Source organism: Daphnia pulex, chromosome 4 (genome assembly GCF_021134715.1).
Source record: "Daphnia pulex isolate KAP4 chromosome 4, ASM2113471v1".
NCBI lineage: Eukaryota > Metazoa > Arthropoda > Branchiopoda > Diplostraca > Daphniidae > Daphnia > Daphnia pulex.
In genome coordinates, this window is record NC_060020.1 from 4576494 (window position 1) to 4595356 (window position 18863).

An 18863-nucleotide genomic window follows, 5' to 3' on the forward strand; every position below is an offset into this window, starting at 1 on the left:
TCTCCTGTCATTAACCATTAGAGTTTACCCACTGTCTAATTTTCAACTTTTTCTTACTTGTTGTTTCTGTCAATATGTTCGTAACCCATTTTTTATTTTTTGTTTTAGATAAACAGCATCCTGTTTCATTGGAGATACCACCAATGGTCCAATGTCGGTCGAGTTACGAATCTCTTGTTCCCCTTTCTTTAAATACCCTCTGTGTCCTCGTGTACACCCGTGTGTGTGTGGGTGTATTCATGAGGACGTCCTTTTTCCCATCCCCCCTGGTGGATTCAACTTTTCTGTGGATGGAGCAGCACTTTGTGGATGCCTGGCCGTATTTCACAGGCATAAAGGTAGGAAAAATATATTTCTATTCTTTATTTTTGTCTCTTTGCTGGCGTTGGTTATAAATAGTTAAATAGTACAGAGTACGATCATTCCTGAGCTAGGCTGTTGAGCCACTGAAACCGTTTCCTCTTGCCGTTTTTGTTTATTCAGTCAGGGATCATTAAATAACTCATTTGTAGAACGACTGCAGATCAGGCTCGGTTTTGTGCCTCAACAATCAAATTTGCAAATAGACAATTGACGGAGAGAACTGCCGCCGCACCGGTATCTCCTCTTTTAAGTAACATGTGGGTTTTTCCATGTAACAGACGAACGAAACAGATATAGCTAGCCGTTAAAAGAACAAAAGGAAGAGGTTTGCGTCCTTTTAAAAACAAAACATGATTCTCTATTCTGTGCTGTCGTTGCGAAATCTCAATTCTACTCTCTGAGGAATCCGTTGTCATTTATCTTTAACAATTTGCTGAAATACTTTTTATGTATCCTATTTCCGGTCATAGTCCCAGACGAACAAAGTAGATTCAAAGATTATGGATTATATGAAATTGAAAATAAATAATTTGTGATGCTTTCGTTATTCTAAAAGCATAAATAGGCTTACTCTATGGATTAGCCGCAAGTCTCATCACCCCATTATACGCCGTAGGCATAGCTATTCCGCAGTTGATATTACCTTATAGTCTTGCGTCATCAGAAACTAAACTGATGTTTTGTTGTTCAACTGTAACCATCACAACAAGGAAGAAAACCAGACGTCGTTCCTTATATATATCATGTGTCTGCTTAGCGATCGTCGAGTCAACAACAAAATGGCAGTTTCGTTATACCGTATTATTTATAGGCTCATTGTTTGACCCATACTGAATAATATAGCTGCGGCTGGAATGGTACGGGAATGGTACTCTACCGTCCCGAATGTAGCTACACTGATTTCCATGCATCGTTTTAGAACAAGTGAACTGCTCTTCGGCTGAGCATGGAAAAACAAAATGCGGAGGAGGCATATTTGAATTCTAAATGTAATTCTCATGAAAAAAGTTTCGTTGCCAACATTTTGAGAGAGGTACGTATTACGTAGTAATAAGAAGATTTATAAAGTTTCATTAGCGTATTTGGACCTACAAACTTTTCCTGGACAGTGGACATTCATTACATTGCCATAACTTCCGTTACATCTTTCTTAGGAATGTCAAGTTCTTGCGACGTAATTCGGGTAAAACAGAGAGATTATGAAAGTTCAACAAACAATTTATTCAGCTAATAATTGCGTAGGTCTTTGTCCTTCAAAAAGTTCTCACAATTCGATAATCTACTGCAAGGGCGTGTCTTCTCTGTAAGTCTATATTATTATATGAACAATATCTTCAAGTTCAAGGAGGACATACGACAAAGTTTAAAAAGTCTGATTAGATTTGAAATTATTTTCTGGACAGAAGTTAATCCAATAATCCATTCATGATTTCCGGATTTTTTTTCTGTCCACCTGCGATGAACTTCCAGGCACTTTTTTATCCGCTTTGCTTGAATTCATTATTGGATGTTAAACTTGAACTTGAAAAAACCACACAGTAATCTCACATTTGCTGGAAAAGCACAGATTAAATTCTTGATAACATAAACCTGCAGCGCGTGCCTAACTGCGTAGCTTATACGCCAACGCAATCCGCCATTTACAGTAGCAAAGAGGGGGGTGGGAAGTATTAATCGCGTTCATAGAAGAGACTCTAGGTAGCCTAAATTTGAATGAGGTTCAAATAGAACGTTTCTAATTTACTGATGAAGTAAAAAGCTCGTGATAGTCGTAAATTGGCAACTGTCGATCTATTTTTATAAAGAAGTATGACACTCATTCATATCATTTGATTGGTGCCATAAAGCGACAGATTACAAGTCACAGTGTAATAATGCCAACAAAAAGAACATTTTCAGTTTCAGGCGGTGACTGTAGACAAATTGTGGTGCTTTAAAAGATATCCACGTCGTTCTTTTTCCTTTCCTTTTATGAATAAGAAATCCAAATCTGATATGAATATCAAAAGTTCGCTTGGGTGTGAACCGCTTTAAAAAATCGACCTTTAAAACACAATCCCGAAAAGCAGAAGCATGAAGATGATGAGATTCAATTATTTCAAGTTTTTAGTATACCCGATTAAATATTGCAAGAGTTTCAGATGGGATACTACTTCTTTTAATACTTAGACCTAACTGGCTTAAAATAAATAAAAAGAAATACTTAAATAGATTATGCAACCTTCCCTTTATCTATTTAGAATCACTAAAGGTTCCCTATTCTTTTTTGTCGGAGAAATTTTTCAGAAACCCAAGACGGGTTTTAAAATCACGTCATAAAATAAAATGTAGTAAACTTTTTCGCACTTTAAATTTGGATACCTCAATAAAATTGCGAAATGAAAAAAAAAAAATAGTTTACTGTCGGGCATGGCCGATGCCAGACTATTTATGGTGTCGTGCAGTGGTCTCTCTATGCGGGGAGTTTAAAGTAGTCATGAGTGATTACCATTCTTGGCAAGTTTCACGATTCCCGACCATGCCTCTAAAACGCAAGGCTGAAAAACTTTTCTAGCCGTTCCATCCATTGATCACCTTAATTGATGGATATACTGATAGTGAATGGTGCACGGTGAGGTTACTCACGCACACTTTTCCGTTCATTCATCCGATCGTTCGTTCACACAGCTTTTTAAATTCGCCATGAATGATTTTTCAGTAACTTGTATTTTACTTGCCAATCCATCTTTCACTGTTAAAACATTAAAAAAAAAATGACACGGTTTATCAATTAGGTGATTTGCCCGCGGTATGGCCTAACGGAACCAGAATAGGACGCAGACTTGTCACGTTCACACCTATTTAATATGTACAGCAGCTGCAGCTTGAAAGGAGGTGATGCTGTGTGTGTGTGTTACTCTCTTGTCGGTTACCGACTTTGGCGACCCACTGTGCGATTACGAGGTAGTATACGAACTCGAATGAGGCAAGATTGCATTCAATAGTTTTTTTTTTTTTTAGGTAAAGTCTGTCCCGAAGGTGCTATCATTTCGTGCACGTCGTAAAATTTATTACGTACTAGTTAGTCCTAATATGGATGAATGAATTTTTTCTCCTCCCTAAAATAAAGCAGTCGGGAAAATCCCTCTGTCTGCTTTCCAGGAAATTCGTTCAACACCTCATCAGGAGGTATAATATAAACTCAGCAGCACATGTGTGTGAAACAAAACACTGGATTTCCAAAATTTCGTAATTCTTCTGTTTTCATTTTGTATTTTATAGGTTGTTAATTATTTAGATCCTGGATCAAACAACCGTCATCTTTGTAGTCCATACAATCAAATTCTAGTAGTACCATGCAACTTAATATTTAGGTATAGTGTTTCTTTCTCACTTCAATTGTGCTTGATAAGAAATCACATATCAAATTAACTTGGTCAATTTTCATTTTGAATGACAGAATAGTTTTTACCGTGTGGGTGGCCTTCGTATATGATTCATGATCAAGTCCGAGATGTGGCAAATGTTGATTAAGAACAAGAAAGAAAGTGCACTAAACACAGTCCATCCCGATGCAAACCTGTAGTGGGTGGGTAAAAAATCATTGATGTGAACTGTTGACCTAACAACGAAATCCCTTGGATACTACAACAGTGACCATATGACCGCTATCTGGAAACCTAATGCTCTTGTTGGATATGTCGGCATCTCGGGGAGACCCGCAATCATCCGCCAAAACAAAAACTTCAAAGCCCCATGAAGATGGTAACTCGGTACTTCTGCTGCAGGTCATATCAGGCCTCACTTTCTAATGTTTTTCTTTTGTTTTTTTTCCGGACGGAGGGAGGGGGAGTTTCAAATCTGTTCAGTCGTTAACCTTATCACTTATATAGATGGTCCAGTTCTTTAAGTCGTTGAGCCAAAGAAGACCTCTGAGGACAAACACGGCAGCACTGGAACCCACCAGCAAATATTTCTCCGCTGGAAAGATTCATCCCACGCTGAAGCCCAGAGGTTTGCGCGCGCTTACCATCCAGCGGCCTTATGGGACTGTCTACACCTTTTTGGAGGAGTCAACGATGGGAGGGAGCTGTTGAACTATAAAAGGGGATCTCGTCGGAGTCAACGTGACAGACACCTTCTACCTGTGATTGGTTGTACCACTCAAATAGGGTGAACTATTTCAATTTCGTGTAAGTTATTACATTGAGCTTCGTCCCTTCCGTTTGACATCAACCAACTTCCTCCGCACCGCAATTGTTCAGGATCACTACACTTCAAGCACTTCAACTTCAAATCAACTCCGATCCGTGGTGAGTTAGTATCTCCTTATTACATTTCACAATTGTCAACTGTCTGATTTTAAATTCAAAGGGCTTCAACAAACAAAAGTGCGTATCACTTTTTTTCCTGTTTATTCAGGAATTTTGTAATAACCTGTTCGAGAGAGAGAGAAGCAATGCCCTTATGGCGTATACTTAACTTGATTCGAATTTTTACCGGAATCTGCTTTTTTTTTGCTGATCTAAAAATAAATTTGTAGTAAAAAAAGAGAAAACTATAGCTGAATAATCTCTCGAAGAGACATTCTCTTAGCAATAAACTTCTTAACAACAAAGTCCAGCATATCTTTTATTGGTGCGTTGAAACATGGCCCACACCTTTTGGCTCAGGCCTGTCCACCAGCAGGTGCATGGGGGAGAAACTGAGAGACTCCAATTTTCAACCATTCAAAAGAAGGCATTTAAAGAGAACAATACAATAAGATGGGGGTGACGGGGAACTAAATTCAACCTCGTGGGTCAACAACAGTTTTCGTGGTAATAGCTGTAAAAAAAAGGGTCTTATGCAATCGCATTCCGACAAGACATTCTCACCATAATAAAAAAAAATCCAAACTTGAATCAAAGGCTACCGGCACTTGCATATTAAACGCCAGACAAGAAGGTTCGAGCTATTTTTATCCGATTTATGTCTATCAGAGAAGTAATAAATCATAGCATGCTGGGACGATAAGGCGCAGTAGAAACTAGCATGGTTTATAAATAGGGTCAGGGAACTCCATATCAGATCGTCGTTTTTAAGTCACTCACAGGCAAAAAGTCGTCTCTAAAGAATAGATAACAGGACAGTCGGCACGCAGAGAATTAAAGAGTTTCCAATCATTAAGGAAGAACGAGACAGTCGCATTTATGTCTTACGTGGAAGGGATGGCCGAAAAAGGCGCCGATGATGCAACACACTATTGTGTCTATAAAAGGCACAGCTAGAAGAACTTGCCTTTCGAATTTTGAAATACCGGCACGTGCGCAACGAAATGTTCATGCAACCTGTTGATTCCACCTTAGATGAATTCGAATCACCTGCTATTGGCGACTCTGGCCCTCTGTCTGGCGGACTTTTTGGAACACGTTCATTCATCACCCACCTTAAGTAGTATCGACTCTTTTGACGACGTCGATATGACTCTTCTACGCCGAGCCATGCGACAGGGAAATGACTGCGATTCACAGGTACTGGCAAAACAAAATTTATAGTGTCTGTAGAATTTGATGAGCCTATTTTCATTTCGCCAGTTTTCATTTGATTTAATTATTTTTTGATTTCCGCAGGAAGAAGTTCGAGAGCTGTGCCAACGTTGCGCAAAAGTGACCAGGTCAACAGTGGCATATCCTCTCTGCTGTCAACCAAGAGAGAATCCACGAATCTGGTGTATGAAATTCCTGGCCTTCGGGATCAGCAAATAATCTAGACACGCAATGAAGAGACTAACAATTCCGACGACACTTTCGATAAGCTATTAACAACTATTGAAATACTCATTTCAAATTTCCAAAATGATCTCAAAATCGGCTCATTCCCGTTATTTAATTAGAATCCAGGGATGTTTTAAGCACATTTATTGTATGTATAGTTCCAGCAATGATATCTCCACACAATAAATGTATGTACTGACTACTGAGCATTAAAAAATATACATCTAATAGAAATGAATTAAATTTTTAAGGTACACGCATCTTTTTTCATGATAAGCGCAAATAGGCAAGCTTACCGTCAAGTATAAAGCAGATTTCCAATTTTTGTTACAAATTTTTTCATCGAGAGAGTATTATTAGAATGAGAAAGCAACACGATCAGTGGCGTGAGAACTTCCGTGTATTTTTTTTTTAAGTTTTTTTTTTTTTCAATGTTCCTTCGTCGGATTTAATTGCTAACCATTGCTGCATGTCTTTCCGGTCATCGTAGCGTTACAACCAAGCATTCTTCCACTTTCGTTCGCCCACACTTCCGATATTCCCTTTCTAGTACACACACACAGATTTTATACAGTGGCGTCCTTCGCAGTCTTGGCGGATTGAATTTTTTTTCTTTTTGTATAACCCATTCCAGTAAATAGTAACGAATAAACCAGAATAAAAGACTTGTTTTTAATTAAATTAGACACGTAGAAGGACTAGAAACGTCGAAACTATTTTTTCGTTAAGATTTTACGCACTAAAAGAAACCAGTTTCTTGAAATTTGGCAGCCCCTACTTTCAGTTGACAGTCAACTTGATAAACTTTCTCATCATCCGACTCACCGATAGGCTCCAACCACGTAGTTGAGATAAAAAATAAAAAATGACGCCAATTCGAAATTTCTGTTTCGTCGCGTCTTTATTATTTACAATTGTTAACTGTGCACCCTTAAAAGTTTTGGATGAGCAAAATTGGGATGAAATGCTCAATGGTGAATGGATGGTAGAATTGTGAGTGCTGTCTTTTTAAAGCTTCCTCTTGTTTACTTACACATTGAAGATCAACTCGACTATACCGGGCTGTTCATTTATTGAAAAATAATTAACAAATAGTCTGTTTTTTTAATTTTTAATGTAATATTTGTAATTTTTTAAACTAATTCACCCTTTTTTTTAATGAAATCAAGCTACGCTCCATGGTGCCCTGCATGCCGAGCCTTGGAACCAGTTTGGGTGGACTTTGCTTCGTGGAGTGATGATTTAGGAATAAAAGTTGGACATGTTGATGTTACCACTTCTCCTGGTTTGAGTGGTCGCTTCATGGTTACAGCCCTTCCAACAATTTATCAGTAACATATTATACTTGTGTTTTCACCATTCAAATTTGTTTTTTTGTTAACTTAAAACTCTTCTACTTTAGTGTCAAAAATGGAGTTTTCCGCCAATATCGTGGTACGCGAGACAAAGACGAGTTCATTAGCTTTGTTGAAGAGAAAAAATGGGAACAAGTTGAACCTATCCCTGGTTGGAAATCTCCATCTTCCATTCAGATGTCTATTGTTTCTGGATTCTTCAAACTGTCTATGATGCTGAGAAATATTCACACCCAAATCACAGAAGAACATGGAATTCCATACTGGGGATCCTACTTGCTATTTGCTCTTGCCACCATAATTGTTGGAGCTGTTCTAGGCCTTGTTCTAGTTTTTCTCATCGATTGCTTCTACCCTGCCAAAGTTGCTGTAAAAAGAAGCGACCTTAATAAGGCATCGAAACAAAACGAAAAAGTCAGTTTGATTCAAGAACCTATTATACTATGAAAATAACTAACCAAAAGAATTTTTTAGGATGATGATGACGAAGACATATTAGACGAAAACACCCAATCTGAGGGAAAAGACGAAGACGATGAATTCAGCCAGTCAGAGCAGGACGAAGCTATGGCTGACGAAGGTTCACAGGACGACGAAGAAGTAAATGAGAAAAATAAAGAAGAAACCGCTGAAGAAGGTCCTTCTTCATCCAGTCCTGACGTTCGAAAAAGACGTAGTCGGAAAGCAGACTAATAACTCACCAGCTGCTATACCTAATTACTAACATGATATTTCTATTTTCCCTAAAAATGTTGGTTAGGATCTGAGTGAATGGGAATGATAATTTTATCAACTTTGCCTGGCTTGTTGCCTTCTTTGTTAAATAACCTAAGTGATAGAGAAATCTGGGGAGCTGTAACCAATCTTGAGAGCCTTCTGATCCAAGATTTATCCAGGATCTCTCAATGGGTACGCACACTTTGAAAGGGAAAAGTCTTCGTTCTAATCTCAAAGCCTTTCTTCACTTCTTTATAACTCGTATTTTTTAAGTTTCTTGTGCAGGGCTAGGGGCATTCCAAAATCTCCTCTTTATGATTGTCTTACTGCCCAGTTGAATTGATTGTCGTTGATGATGGAGATGAAACTAATACATTGAAGTGAAGTTATTTCTGGTTAACGGGTTAAGTACGTAGGTCAGAACTGATTAAAGTCTTAAGGAGTAAGGGATTAAGTTGGTAGTTTTCTTGAATTTAAATCTTGAAATTACATCAGGTAATGATCTAATCAGCTTAAGATTAAGACAGGGTAGTGTTTAGTTTATTGTGAAGGACAAATGATAAATTTTTTCAGCCAATGAAAAGCAAGATTTGGACCAATGAGCGATTGAATTTTGCGCTGTGAACGGTACTGTTATGTTTTTTGGGGGTATATATTTGAGCACAATGTACGAAAGACCTCAGTCATTGAAAGCTTGCAGTTGTGACATAATTTCTTAGCTCAAATTCTCAAAACAATGGAAGCTCTTCAAGATTTCGTCGAGTTGCTGACAAGTGAGTTCTTACAAATCCATGTAAAAAAAAGAAGAGTAATAACATGTGTTTCTTGTTTTAGATTCCGGTGTTCCTGAAATTGCTGAGCAAATTTTGGGCTATCTAGATTACAAAGATTTGAAAAATGCAGAGTTGGTTTGTAAATTGTGGCATGACGTTATTCGAAATGGGAGAAATTGGAAGCGTTGTCTGGAAAAGGTTTGGTTTCTACAAAAAATCAATATTTAAATTGTTTATTAATTTGAAGTTCTTTTATATTTAGATGCTGTGCAATCCTACTTTGAAGAAGTTATATAGTCGTTACATTAACGAGCCTAGTACGCATCAGCGCATCAACGTTCAAATTAAGGATCATATTTATTTTAAAGCGGCTTGTCACACTGTCATGCGTTACCATCAGGTAAGAAGAAGGGTTTAAGGTTTCGCGCTAACAAAATAACTTATGTCTTCGTTTTCAAAATCTTGTAGCGACTCCTTTACAACTGGATGAGTGGTGCCCAGCAAGAGGAGTTGTCAGAAGGGATTAACGTTTTTGGGAGAAAGGTTTCTTTTGATATGAATTCTCGGTACATTGTGATTGGTCAAATGGATGGAAAAATCCTTGTTCGGAATCGGGAAGACGCGACACTCGAACACCGTCATACTCCGGTATTTTTTAAATTAGCAGAAAATCCCCCCAAAAAACAAGTAATAATAATTTTCAATTTCGTGGTTTTATTACAGGAGTTTAAACTGGAAGGATCACAATCAGAAATTCGTTGCATGCAGCTGAATGAAAATAACCTTCTTGTCTGCGGAGGACGTAGAGGCGTAATTACTTTTTGGGACGTTCATTTGGGAAAATTTGTGAGTTATATTTCAATTCATACATAATGTTTGTGATTTTCATGGAATTCCTTTTTTCAATTTAGCTAAAACGCTTTACAGCAAATGAAACCTACAATACAGACCATTTGCGATTTGGAAATGACCTCCTAATAACGGGTTCCAATTCACAGGTAAATCATTAATAAAGCTTAATTTTCCGCATTATTACCTATTTGACAATTTAAATATTTCGAAGGAAACCCATCAAAGTCGTCTTACCATCTGGGACATAAGAAACATATCTCAAATTTCACACAAAGATGAAATTGTGTTCCTGGAGCAATCAATTTTTGGGTTGGGAATGGACGAGAGATTTATTGTTTTGCTTGTTGGCAAGGAATCAATTTTCGAAGTTCAAGTCAGGCTTACGCAAGACCCTTTGATTCTCGTTCATTCTATGATATTCCGCTCACATGCGTTTTGTGGATTTCACTACGAAGATGGATTCGTTGCCGCTGGCTCCTATGACGGGAAAATAAGGTAATAGGAAAATAATTTTGTCGATGTAATCACAAATAAAAATGTATTCGTCATTTTCAGAATATGGGATGCTGAAACTGGAAATTGTAAGCGAATTTTGCTTCGACCTTCATATGATTCGGGTCCAATACGACTGAGGTATTATTTAATTCCTACATTTTGATATTGATGAAATAATCATTTTATTATTACTGTCTGATTAAATAGGTTCAATTCTAGGTTTCTTGTTACCAACAATGCCCAGGGAATTAGTATCTGGAACTTTAAGGAGGCAGTCAGCAACTTCTTATCTCCCTATACGAAACTTCTCTATTGTTCCTTCCAGGTACGGTTTTCACCCATTGCAAGTGAAATGAATTGATTTTTCTAAATATTTCTTACTTTTTCTATAGACGCGTTCGGGATCACAACCGGAACAATGGTCTTTCCTAATGGACGATTTTGAGATCATTAGATTTGAGCATTCTTTAATAACTGATCTGCTACCAGATCTACCAGGTAGACACAGGGGGAAGAGCTTCGTTGTAAGGCATCATTTTCTAAGTCAGTGGTTTTACTGAGACTTTTTTTCTCCAACTTTTACTGTTACATTATTTTTTTGTTTTTAAAAATTCCACTTTTAGTTTTTTTTTAAACTAATTGACTCGCGATTAAAATTTCACACTTTCGGTTTTATTTAGTCTGATAGTGTTTTTATTTTTATGATGATTGAATTATGTGACTACTGTATTTCACCATTTTATATTTTAATTGTACTTCTGACTAATACATTTTCTTTCACACGCACTTTCTTACACTCTTTATCTGCATAGACTTCCTGTATCATATCACTTAAGCTTTCTCAATGTTTGTGCGCTGTGTTTATTCACCATTGATTGATTTGATTCATTCCGGCATTTTGGCTTTTGCCGGGTCGCTGGACTTACCGCTTCTTATGGATGAAAAAGTAATGAATTTGAAATAGCCTGTGATGCATCACATCACCGCGACATTGCCAAATTGTTTATACGAACACCGGCATAGGATAACGCGCATTTCCACGTCGACAACTGAAATACAATCAAATATTTAAACTCAATTAAAAGGACTATTATACCCTTTCAATGCAAAAATGTAAATGAAATATTTTTCTTACCAAATTAAAAAATGAATTCTTATAAAAATAAATTATTTAATCGAAATTTATATTCATGCAATGTTGATCTGTCCAGTCTGTCAAGTTGCAGCAGAATTTGGTAATTTTTTGGTATCTATCTAACTAGTCCATGATTTGGGTCATCATAGATTGATCTTACCGGAAAGTATGCCCCTAATTGAAATAACTAAGAAGTGCATTATAAATTAAGAGCAGAGTTTCATTAGCTATATTTGAGACTACATTTTGACTTGCTTTTGTATGAAACTTTACTTTTTACACTGTTTTGAACTAAGGAGTATCTAAGTTCCAATTTTTCTACACTTTTGATAATTGAAGTTTATTTTTCTTACAGGAATGGCCTCTCAACCTCCCCTTCAATTTAATCAAATGCAACCAGCAATACCGAATGCAGCAGGAATTTCCCAACCACCTAGACTTCAACGCCCATCCATAGCAAGTAATGGAATTGGACAACCAACTGCTGGTTCTACATTTCCTTTACCTTCAACAACAAATTATGCTCCTGTTCCTGCGTTAAGCAATACAGCAAGTTCACAGTGGGCAAGGCCTCCAATTTCTGGGCAATCTGTCCCAACTCCGATTAGTCAGTCCAGTTTTACAACAACAAGCCAACAACAGTGTAATCCAGCAGTTCCTGGACAAATTTCTTCTAGACCTATGTTACAGCCTCTAAATTCAGCAAGGCCACCAAATGCTTTTGCAATGAACCAACAATCTTCAGGTAATTAATTTTATTTATTTATTAACACATTTGTGAAGTTACAAAGCTTACATGATTTTTCATCTAGTATTGTACTTGTTGTATATTTTCTTTTCTTTTTTTCTTTTGACTGTTTAAAAAATGTACATGTTACAAGTTATGGTTCGTGTTTCTACATTTTAGTAGGAAGATCTAATTTGAGGTTACAAAAATTTTGCCTTAACATCTAAAGTTATTTGTACAGTGCCCCAAGCAAATCAGTTAAGAGAATTAAGTTGTAGTGCCATCAACTGTAAGCTTTTTTTCTTTACAGGTCCTCCCTTGAATCCTTATCAAGGTGGGCAGTCCAATTTAAATGGAAATTTGGGCCCTCCAATGGTAAATGGAGCGGGAACTCCGTCATCATACTCAGGTGTGAACTATACTACTACTGTTCCAAACAGCATGGGCTACTCCTCGCCTGGAGTACCACCACAATATCCTACTCAAAGTTTCATGCCACCACAATTACCAGCTGGAACAGCTCATTCGACGGGTGGACCAGCCGGGCCTGCTCCACCCCAGCAGCAGTATAGTGCTGGATATCAAAATTACTCACCTGCACATGGACAGGGTCAATTGCCACCAGTTTCGGGGATTCACCCTCAGCAGGTGACTTAATATTCCAGTATTTTTCTCTTTTGAACCATATCTGACTTTATCAAATTTATTTTTCCACGAAGCTAAGTTATCCTGGCGCACCTGTACCTAATGCTCCAGTCAACCAGTTTCCAAATTTTAATTCAACTATCGACAAGATGACATCCCAAATGAACACCTTGTCCGTAACTCAAACAGGATTTGACAAGATTTGGGTAATTTTTTGGGTTTTCCATAAAATTATGTTAAATTGTGTAGTGTTAAAATATTATTTTCAATTGCTGCAATTATTATTTTTTTAGGGTCACGAAAATGTAGACCTACTCCAAGTGCGAAATATTTTGCCTGCTCAAGGTGTGGAAACTCCCCGAATTCGCCTTCGACAAGAGCATTTAAATAACGTGCATTGCAGTCTAGATATCTTTCGCTGCACTCTGACGAAAATTCCTGAAACGAATTCCATATTGCAGAAATCTCGGCTCCCACTGGGAGTGTTGATTCATCCCTTCAAAGATTTGACGGTAAGCAATTTAAAATTTAGATCCATACAAATTTTGTGAAGCCACTTTTTAAATATCAAATTCTCTTCCAGCAACTACCGGTTATTCAATGTCAAACTATTGTTCGCTGTCGATCTTGTCGAACCTACATCAATCCCTTCGTTTATTTTGTCGATCAACGACGATGGAAATGCAATTTGTGCTTCCGAGTGAATGACCGTAAGAATGAATATTTGTACTTATTTATTTGTGAAGCTTATTTAAGTTTTAACATACCATTCTTAGTACCTGATGAGTTCCAATACGATCCGATGAGCAACAGTTACGGCGATCCCACTCGTCGTCCTGAGATTAAAAATGCTACCATCGAATTCATAGCTCCAGCAGAATACATGGTTCGTCACAGCAACAATTATTTCCCTGCCTTTTGCTGACTATTTTTATCTCTAATGATGGTCTTTACTTTTTCGTTCTATTCAGCTTCGGCCTCCTCAGCCTCCTGTTTATCTTTATCTATTGGATGTAAGCCATGCAGCAGTAGAAACAGGTTACTTGAAGCTGTTTTGTGATGTTCTTTTGGAGGAGCTTGAAAAAATACCAGGAGACACTAGAACGCAAATCGGTGTCATAACATTTGACAGCAGTGTTCAGTTTTACAATCTTGCCGAGAATTTGAATCAACCGCACCAATTGGTGGTGTCAGACATTGACGATATTTTCTTACCGTGCCCCAACGATTTGTTGGTCAATTTAAATGAAAGTAAAAGGCTGGTCATAGAACTATTAGAACAACTTCCTTTGAAGTTCAACAACACAACAGAGTGTAATAGTGCCTTGGGGGCTGCTTTACAGGTATAAACTTTGCTTTGAATTACACATTTAACGTTCTCTTACAAATAGTTGCATATTTTTAGGCTGCTTACAAGATGGTAAGTCCTACCGGAGGTCGCATTACAGTGTTCCAGTCATCGTTACCCAATATTGGTCCTGGGGCATTGAAGCCAAGAGAAGATCCGAACCAGCGAGCAGCCAAAGACGTGCCTAATTTGAATGCAGCCACCGATTTCTACAAGAAATTTGCACTCGATTGTTCTGGTCAGCAAGTAGCCGTAGATCTTTTCTTGCTGGGCGGTCAGTACATGGATATTGCCTCATTATGTGAGTATTAGTTAGTTTACGGTGATGATGTTGACTCAATTGTAATGATTGATCTTTAATTTTTTTAATTTGACAGCTTGCGTGTCGAAGTTCTCCGGTGGATGCATGTATCATTTTCCGAGCTTCCATTACATTCACAATTTGCCACAGGTTGAGCGGTTAGAGCATTCATTGCGTCGATACCTGACACGCAAAATCGGCTTTGAATCCGTTATGCGAATTCGCTGTACTCAAGGCCTGTCAATCCATACTTTCCATGGAAACTTCTTTGTGCGCTCCACTGATTTGTTGTCTCTACCAAATATAAACCCGGATGCAGGATTTGGCCTTCAGGTTTCGATCGACGAAAACCTAAGCGAAACCCAACATATTTGCTTTCAGGCAGCTCTGCTCTACACATCAAGCAAAGGTAATGCTTCAACGATTTAAAGAAAGTATTATCTTTACCTAAGATCGCTCTTTTCCTTTGATGCATAAATAGGCGAGCGACGTATACGAGTACACACGATGTGTTTGCCTATCGCCAGTACAGTTGCTGATGTCATTCAGTCGGCAGATCAGCAATGCATTGTAGGATTGTTAGCTAAAATGGGTAAGGTTCTGTTTTGGAACTATTATGTCTATTGTGCAGGCTTCAATCTCAACTACATGTCTTTCACTTTTTAGCTGTTGATCGTTCGTTGCACTCGAGTATAAGTGACGCACGGGATGCCATCGTGAACGTTTGCGTTGACGTTTTATCAGCCTATAAAGCTACGATGAGTTCTGCGCCATCAGGACTGTACGCACCCTCTAACTTGAGGCTGTTGCCACTATATTTGGCTGCATTATTGAAATCGGTAAGAGTTATTGTATTCCTGATTTATCCAAGGCATTAATGTTATTCGTTGGTTTTTGACATTCTAGGTTGCTTTCAGAACCGGGCAGAGTACGCGTCTAGATGAACGCGTTTTTGCGATGAACCAGTTCAAAGCATTGCCTTTATCTCAGCTAATTTTGTCCATCTACCCTGATTTGTATGCGATTCATAATTTACACGATCAGGTAAAACAGGAATTTGTCAATGTTTAAAAAAAATCCAGACAAGTTATATAACTATCGTTAAACAGGGAGCGATAAGCCAGGGAGATATGGTGATACCGCAACCACCACGTCTACATCTGTCAGCAGAGATGGTTGATTCAGCTGGGGCGTACTTACTTGATTCGGGAGACGTCATATACTTGTACGTGGGTCGTAATATTCATCAAGTTTTCTTGGAACAAGTACTTGGAGCATCAAGTTTCCAATCGTTACCCGAGCAAATGGTACGACAAAAAAAAGATTTGTTTTACGTCATACTAGAACATACGTCATACTAGAACCATTTCCTTTTGTTGCAGTTTGAGTTGCCAGAACTAGAAACAAATGAATCAGAAAGACTACGAAACTTTTTGATCCATCTTCAAAATCAGAGACCGTATCCAGCAGTACTGCAGTTGATAAGGTACATATACAACTTAACTATTATTTAAAATAAGTGAGAGTGTGGACACTTAGCATTATTTACTGGTTTTTCTTCAATTACAGGGAAGACAGTCAAATTCGACATCTGTTTTCTAGCCATCTTGTTGACGGTCGAACTGAATCTTCCCTTTCATACTACGAATTCTTACAGCATCTAAAGAACCAGATAAAATAACTCCCAATAAAGTAACTCTTCAATTATCCTGCTTTTCTAATTACGGTTTTAGTGAGTGAGGTGTGTGATTGGGAGTTGATCATATTGCATTTCCCAACGAATCCATGCACACTGACACGAGTAATAACAAACTGTTTTTGCGTACATTGGGCCGTCTTTTTGTACAAGTAGCATCATTTTCAAGCCAATTATAGGAGGGAATTTTGCGTCATGCACGAGCGCGCGGAGTGTTGTTTATTTTGAGAGGGTTTCATTGGGATTCTCCCTTAAAATTTTTTATAAAACCAAAACTGGATTGTTGTCTCTTTTGAAGTAATATTCACTCTTTCATTCCCATTTCCCTGTTGCATCCGAAACCCTTATGAAAGGTTTGTCTATCTTTGGGTGTCATCTTATAGCAAAGAAAAGTTTGAATTCTATACACAATTGTAAAGAAAACCCTACTAACTTGCTCTGTCAAATAAACAATGTATTATCAGTTATCACAGTAATGGTCTACTGTTACAATCAAGTCACATGGCACTACATTATTGATGGAACGCGGGCGCCCAACAAGAGAAGAGCTTGCATTTATGTGTTGATCAACGCTAGGCAGAATGGTTCATCATCACCTCCTCCAGGTAGTTTCGGCAGCTCGTTCTTGCAGCCAAGTGGCAAATTCACCGAGATTTGGCAGGGGGACTAAAGACTGCTTTTCTTTGATGTGAGCATTCCACTCGTCACGCAAATCTTCAGACAACTTGCAAACTAAACCAGAGAGTTCAAGCGCCGAGAAGGTACGAATTTCTTCCTCGCATCCTACCGTCTTCAAAATTGCCAAAATTGTCTGTACTCTACCAGATAAGTCGCTGAGGGACGTCTTGGAAATGTCCGAGTCCAACGGAGTCAATTGCCTAAGCCCTTCAAAGCACGAGCGGACCACTAGCGAAGGATGCCCATAGTGATTTCTGAGATGAGCGAGTAACTTGCGGTAGCGGCCCGGAAAATTAAAGTGTGACGAGTATTTTTGCCTTAGTTCTGGCGAAAGAAGCTCCTCCAAGTAAATCATTCGCAGCGTATCGTTGGGCATGGCGTCATGAATCCACGTCTTGAAGCGTTGAATAAAAGAAGGCCAGTCCATTGGATTGCCAGTAAACGGCTCCAAGTCAACGTGTGGCGGCCAGGAAGTTTGGTCGTTCACACACCAGTCCCAACAGCAGAATGAATTGCCGGAAGAAGAGGGGGATCCCGGAGAGACCCGTTCGTTCAGTGGTGATTCAGTAAATGAGGACAACTGAGTGATCCAAGAATCCGGAAGTGAATTCGGTCGGACAAATTGTGGTGATGGAATGGGACTCGGAGAAATAAACGGGGAATTGACGTTGGGTGGACTAGGGCGATGGCGTTCTTCAACGCGCGGCTGTAGCTGCTCCAGTTGTTGTAATTGATCCATTCGCTTAACTTCTCGACGAACTTTCTCCAATTCTTGTTGTCTTTTTTCGGATTCAGGGCTGCGCCGGATGCCCGAAGTTGCTCTCTCACCCTGCATTTAATAAAAAGGTTAGTTCGATGGTTTCGTTTGCTGCAAGTCGTCATCATGCAATTAAACATTAATTAAATTATTATTTTGTTCACCTTAATAGCACGGCTGCTTTCCAAGTATTGCGACATTTGACTGGTGCTGCTGCTGCGCCGGAGACATCCGAATAATTGTTGCTTTCCTTCGTCAGCAGCTGCACTAGTTTCCATATGATGTTGAATCTTGGACGTTGTTCGAGTGAAACGAACTTTTGCTGTTTGACGGTAAAAATGAGAGCAGCCAGAGTCGTTCTCGGATTCACTGCCAGACGAGTCGTACGACTCCTCACATGCTGAATAACGATAGCCGGGGTCTTTACCGTTCGAATGTATCGACGCCATAACGTGACCAAACCACGTGGTAGCTCTAGCGAACAATGAAACTCTGAGCACAATTGCCTATGTTTAAAAACTTACTAGTGATTCTATTACCTGGCCAAACGATGAAAACCCTAGAAGAAATGAAGGGCTGACTCAATGACGAAACTCAAACAAAAAGAAGGAAAACTATTTCTAGTTTCTGTTTTTCGGGGGGACAATAGACGTCGTTGGTTTGCACGGCGTCTCGTCTCAAGCGACTTGTGAACTGTGAAGCACCAAGCCGAGCAGGGCACTGTGAAGGGTGTGGGGTACGTACCTGAAATTCACAAAAAAAATCGTAGGAGTGGATCGGGTGAGGTACAAAGCCGTGCAAATATTGGAACACGCTCTAGGCATTAAGCGCTTTTATTGTACCTTTAGTCTGGGTATACAGATCATAGGTCTACATGTGTGACTTGCAGATGTATCTCTTACTCTAATTGTAACCTCTAGGCTATTCCTAGACTAAAGGTACATTAAAAGCACATGCTGCCAGTTGTTGCCTACGACTAACTGAGAATGTCTCAGGAACACAGCATCAATATGTTGGAACAAATAATTAACACAACGTCATTTCAATTCCGTTCACGACATAATCAAGATTTCGCGTTTCATTCAGCAGTTTCTTTTCAAGACCTGTTAGTTTTCGTAAAAGTGAAGTGCTGACGCTTAAAAGTGACACCTAGTAAACGAATTTTGTACTACTAACGAAAGTTATCCGTCGTCTGCATATCCTATGTGGCTGTGAGCATGGAGCCATGGACTACTCTAACTAACTGTGAGTTGTGAGACTTGTGAGTTGTGACTATGGTATGAAAC

The 18863-nt window shown here is 38.8% G+C and overlaps 4 protein-coding genes and 1 long non-coding RNA gene across 19 annotated transcripts; 4 read left to right on the forward strand and 1 right to left on the reverse strand.

The window, feature by feature from the left end:
* The first annotated feature begins 24 nt into the window (after positions 1 to 24).
* LOC124193085 lies at positions 25 to 4655 on the forward strand. 11 transcript variants are annotated; one of them, XR_006874011.1, is made up of 7 exons: positions 25 to 338; positions 3138 to 3306; positions 3364 to 3531; positions 3625 to 3716; positions 3803 to 3931; positions 3997 to 4107; positions 4186 to 4655. It is a non-coding gene; the product is annotated as an uncharacterized LOC124193085 (long non-coding RNA). The 11 variants fall into 11 exon arrangements; XR_006874016.1 differs by having other exon boundaries at positions 4236 to 4655; XR_006874009.1 differs by having other exon boundaries at positions 3803 to 4107.
* A 1974-nt stretch (positions 4656 to 6629) lies between these two features.
* Positions 6630 to 8559, forward strand: LOC124193084 (thioredoxin-related transmembrane protein 1-like). The gene is made up of 4 exons (XM_046586743.1): positions 6630 to 7091; positions 7268 to 7429; positions 7501 to 7867; positions 7928 to 8559. Exons 1-4 carry the CDS (start codon positions 6964 to 6966, stop codon positions 8144 to 8146), a joined length of 876 nt encoding a protein of 291 aa, XP_046442699.1. The 5' UTR covers positions 6630 to 6963; the 3' UTR covers positions 8147 to 8559.
* A 151-nt stretch (positions 8560 to 8710) lies between these two features.
* Positions 8711 to 11076, forward strand: LOC124193082 (F-box and WD repeat domain-containing 11-B-like). Its single transcript, XM_046586741.1, has 10 exons — positions 8711 to 8943; positions 9005 to 9141; positions 9206 to 9343; positions 9412 to 9591; positions 9667 to 9789; positions 9855 to 9941; positions 10007 to 10290; positions 10351 to 10428; positions 10498 to 10615; positions 10683 to 11076. Exons 1-10 carry the CDS (start codon positions 8907 to 8909, stop codon positions 10848 to 10850), a joined length of 1350 nt encoding a protein of 449 aa, XP_046442697.1. The 5' UTR covers positions 8711 to 8906; the 3' UTR covers positions 10851 to 11076.
* A 380-nt stretch (positions 11077 to 11456) lies between these two features.
* LOC124193080 (protein transport protein Sec24A-like) lies at positions 11457 to 16609 on the forward strand. 5 transcript variants are annotated; one of them, XM_046586736.1, is made up of 16 exons: positions 11457 to 11525; positions 11781 to 12170; positions 12463 to 12800; positions 12872 to 13003; positions 13091 to 13309; positions 13381 to 13507; positions 13574 to 13683; positions 13769 to 14140; positions 14203 to 14446; positions 14523 to 14855; positions 14928 to 15038; positions 15113 to 15285; positions 15353 to 15490; positions 15556 to 15753; positions 15829 to 15932; positions 16016 to 16609. In XM_046586736.1, exons 1-16 carry the CDS (start codon positions 11486 to 11488, stop codon positions 16125 to 16127), a joined length of 3141 nt encoding a protein of 1046 aa, XP_046442692.1. In that variant the 5' UTR covers positions 11457 to 11485; the 3' UTR covers positions 16128 to 16609. The 5 variants fall into 5 exon arrangements, with proteins under 5 accessions (XP_046442692.1, XP_046442694.1, XP_046442696.1 ...); XM_046586738.1 differs by having other exon boundaries at positions 11496 to 11591; XM_046586740.1 differs by having other exon boundaries at positions 11505 to 11587.
* LOC124193083 lies at positions 16579 to 18345 on the reverse strand. The gene is made up of 3 exons (XM_046586742.1): positions 18117 to 18345; positions 17742 to 18051; positions 16579 to 17649 (listed from the first exon to the last, which is right to left on the reverse strand). Exons 2-3 carry the CDS (start codon positions 18024 to 18026, stop codon positions 16735 to 16737), a joined length of 1200 nt encoding a protein of 399 aa, XP_046442698.1. The 5' UTR covers positions 18027 to 18051; positions 18117 to 18345; the 3' UTR covers positions 16579 to 16734.
* Between the last annotated feature and the right edge of the window lie 518 nt (positions 18346 to 18863).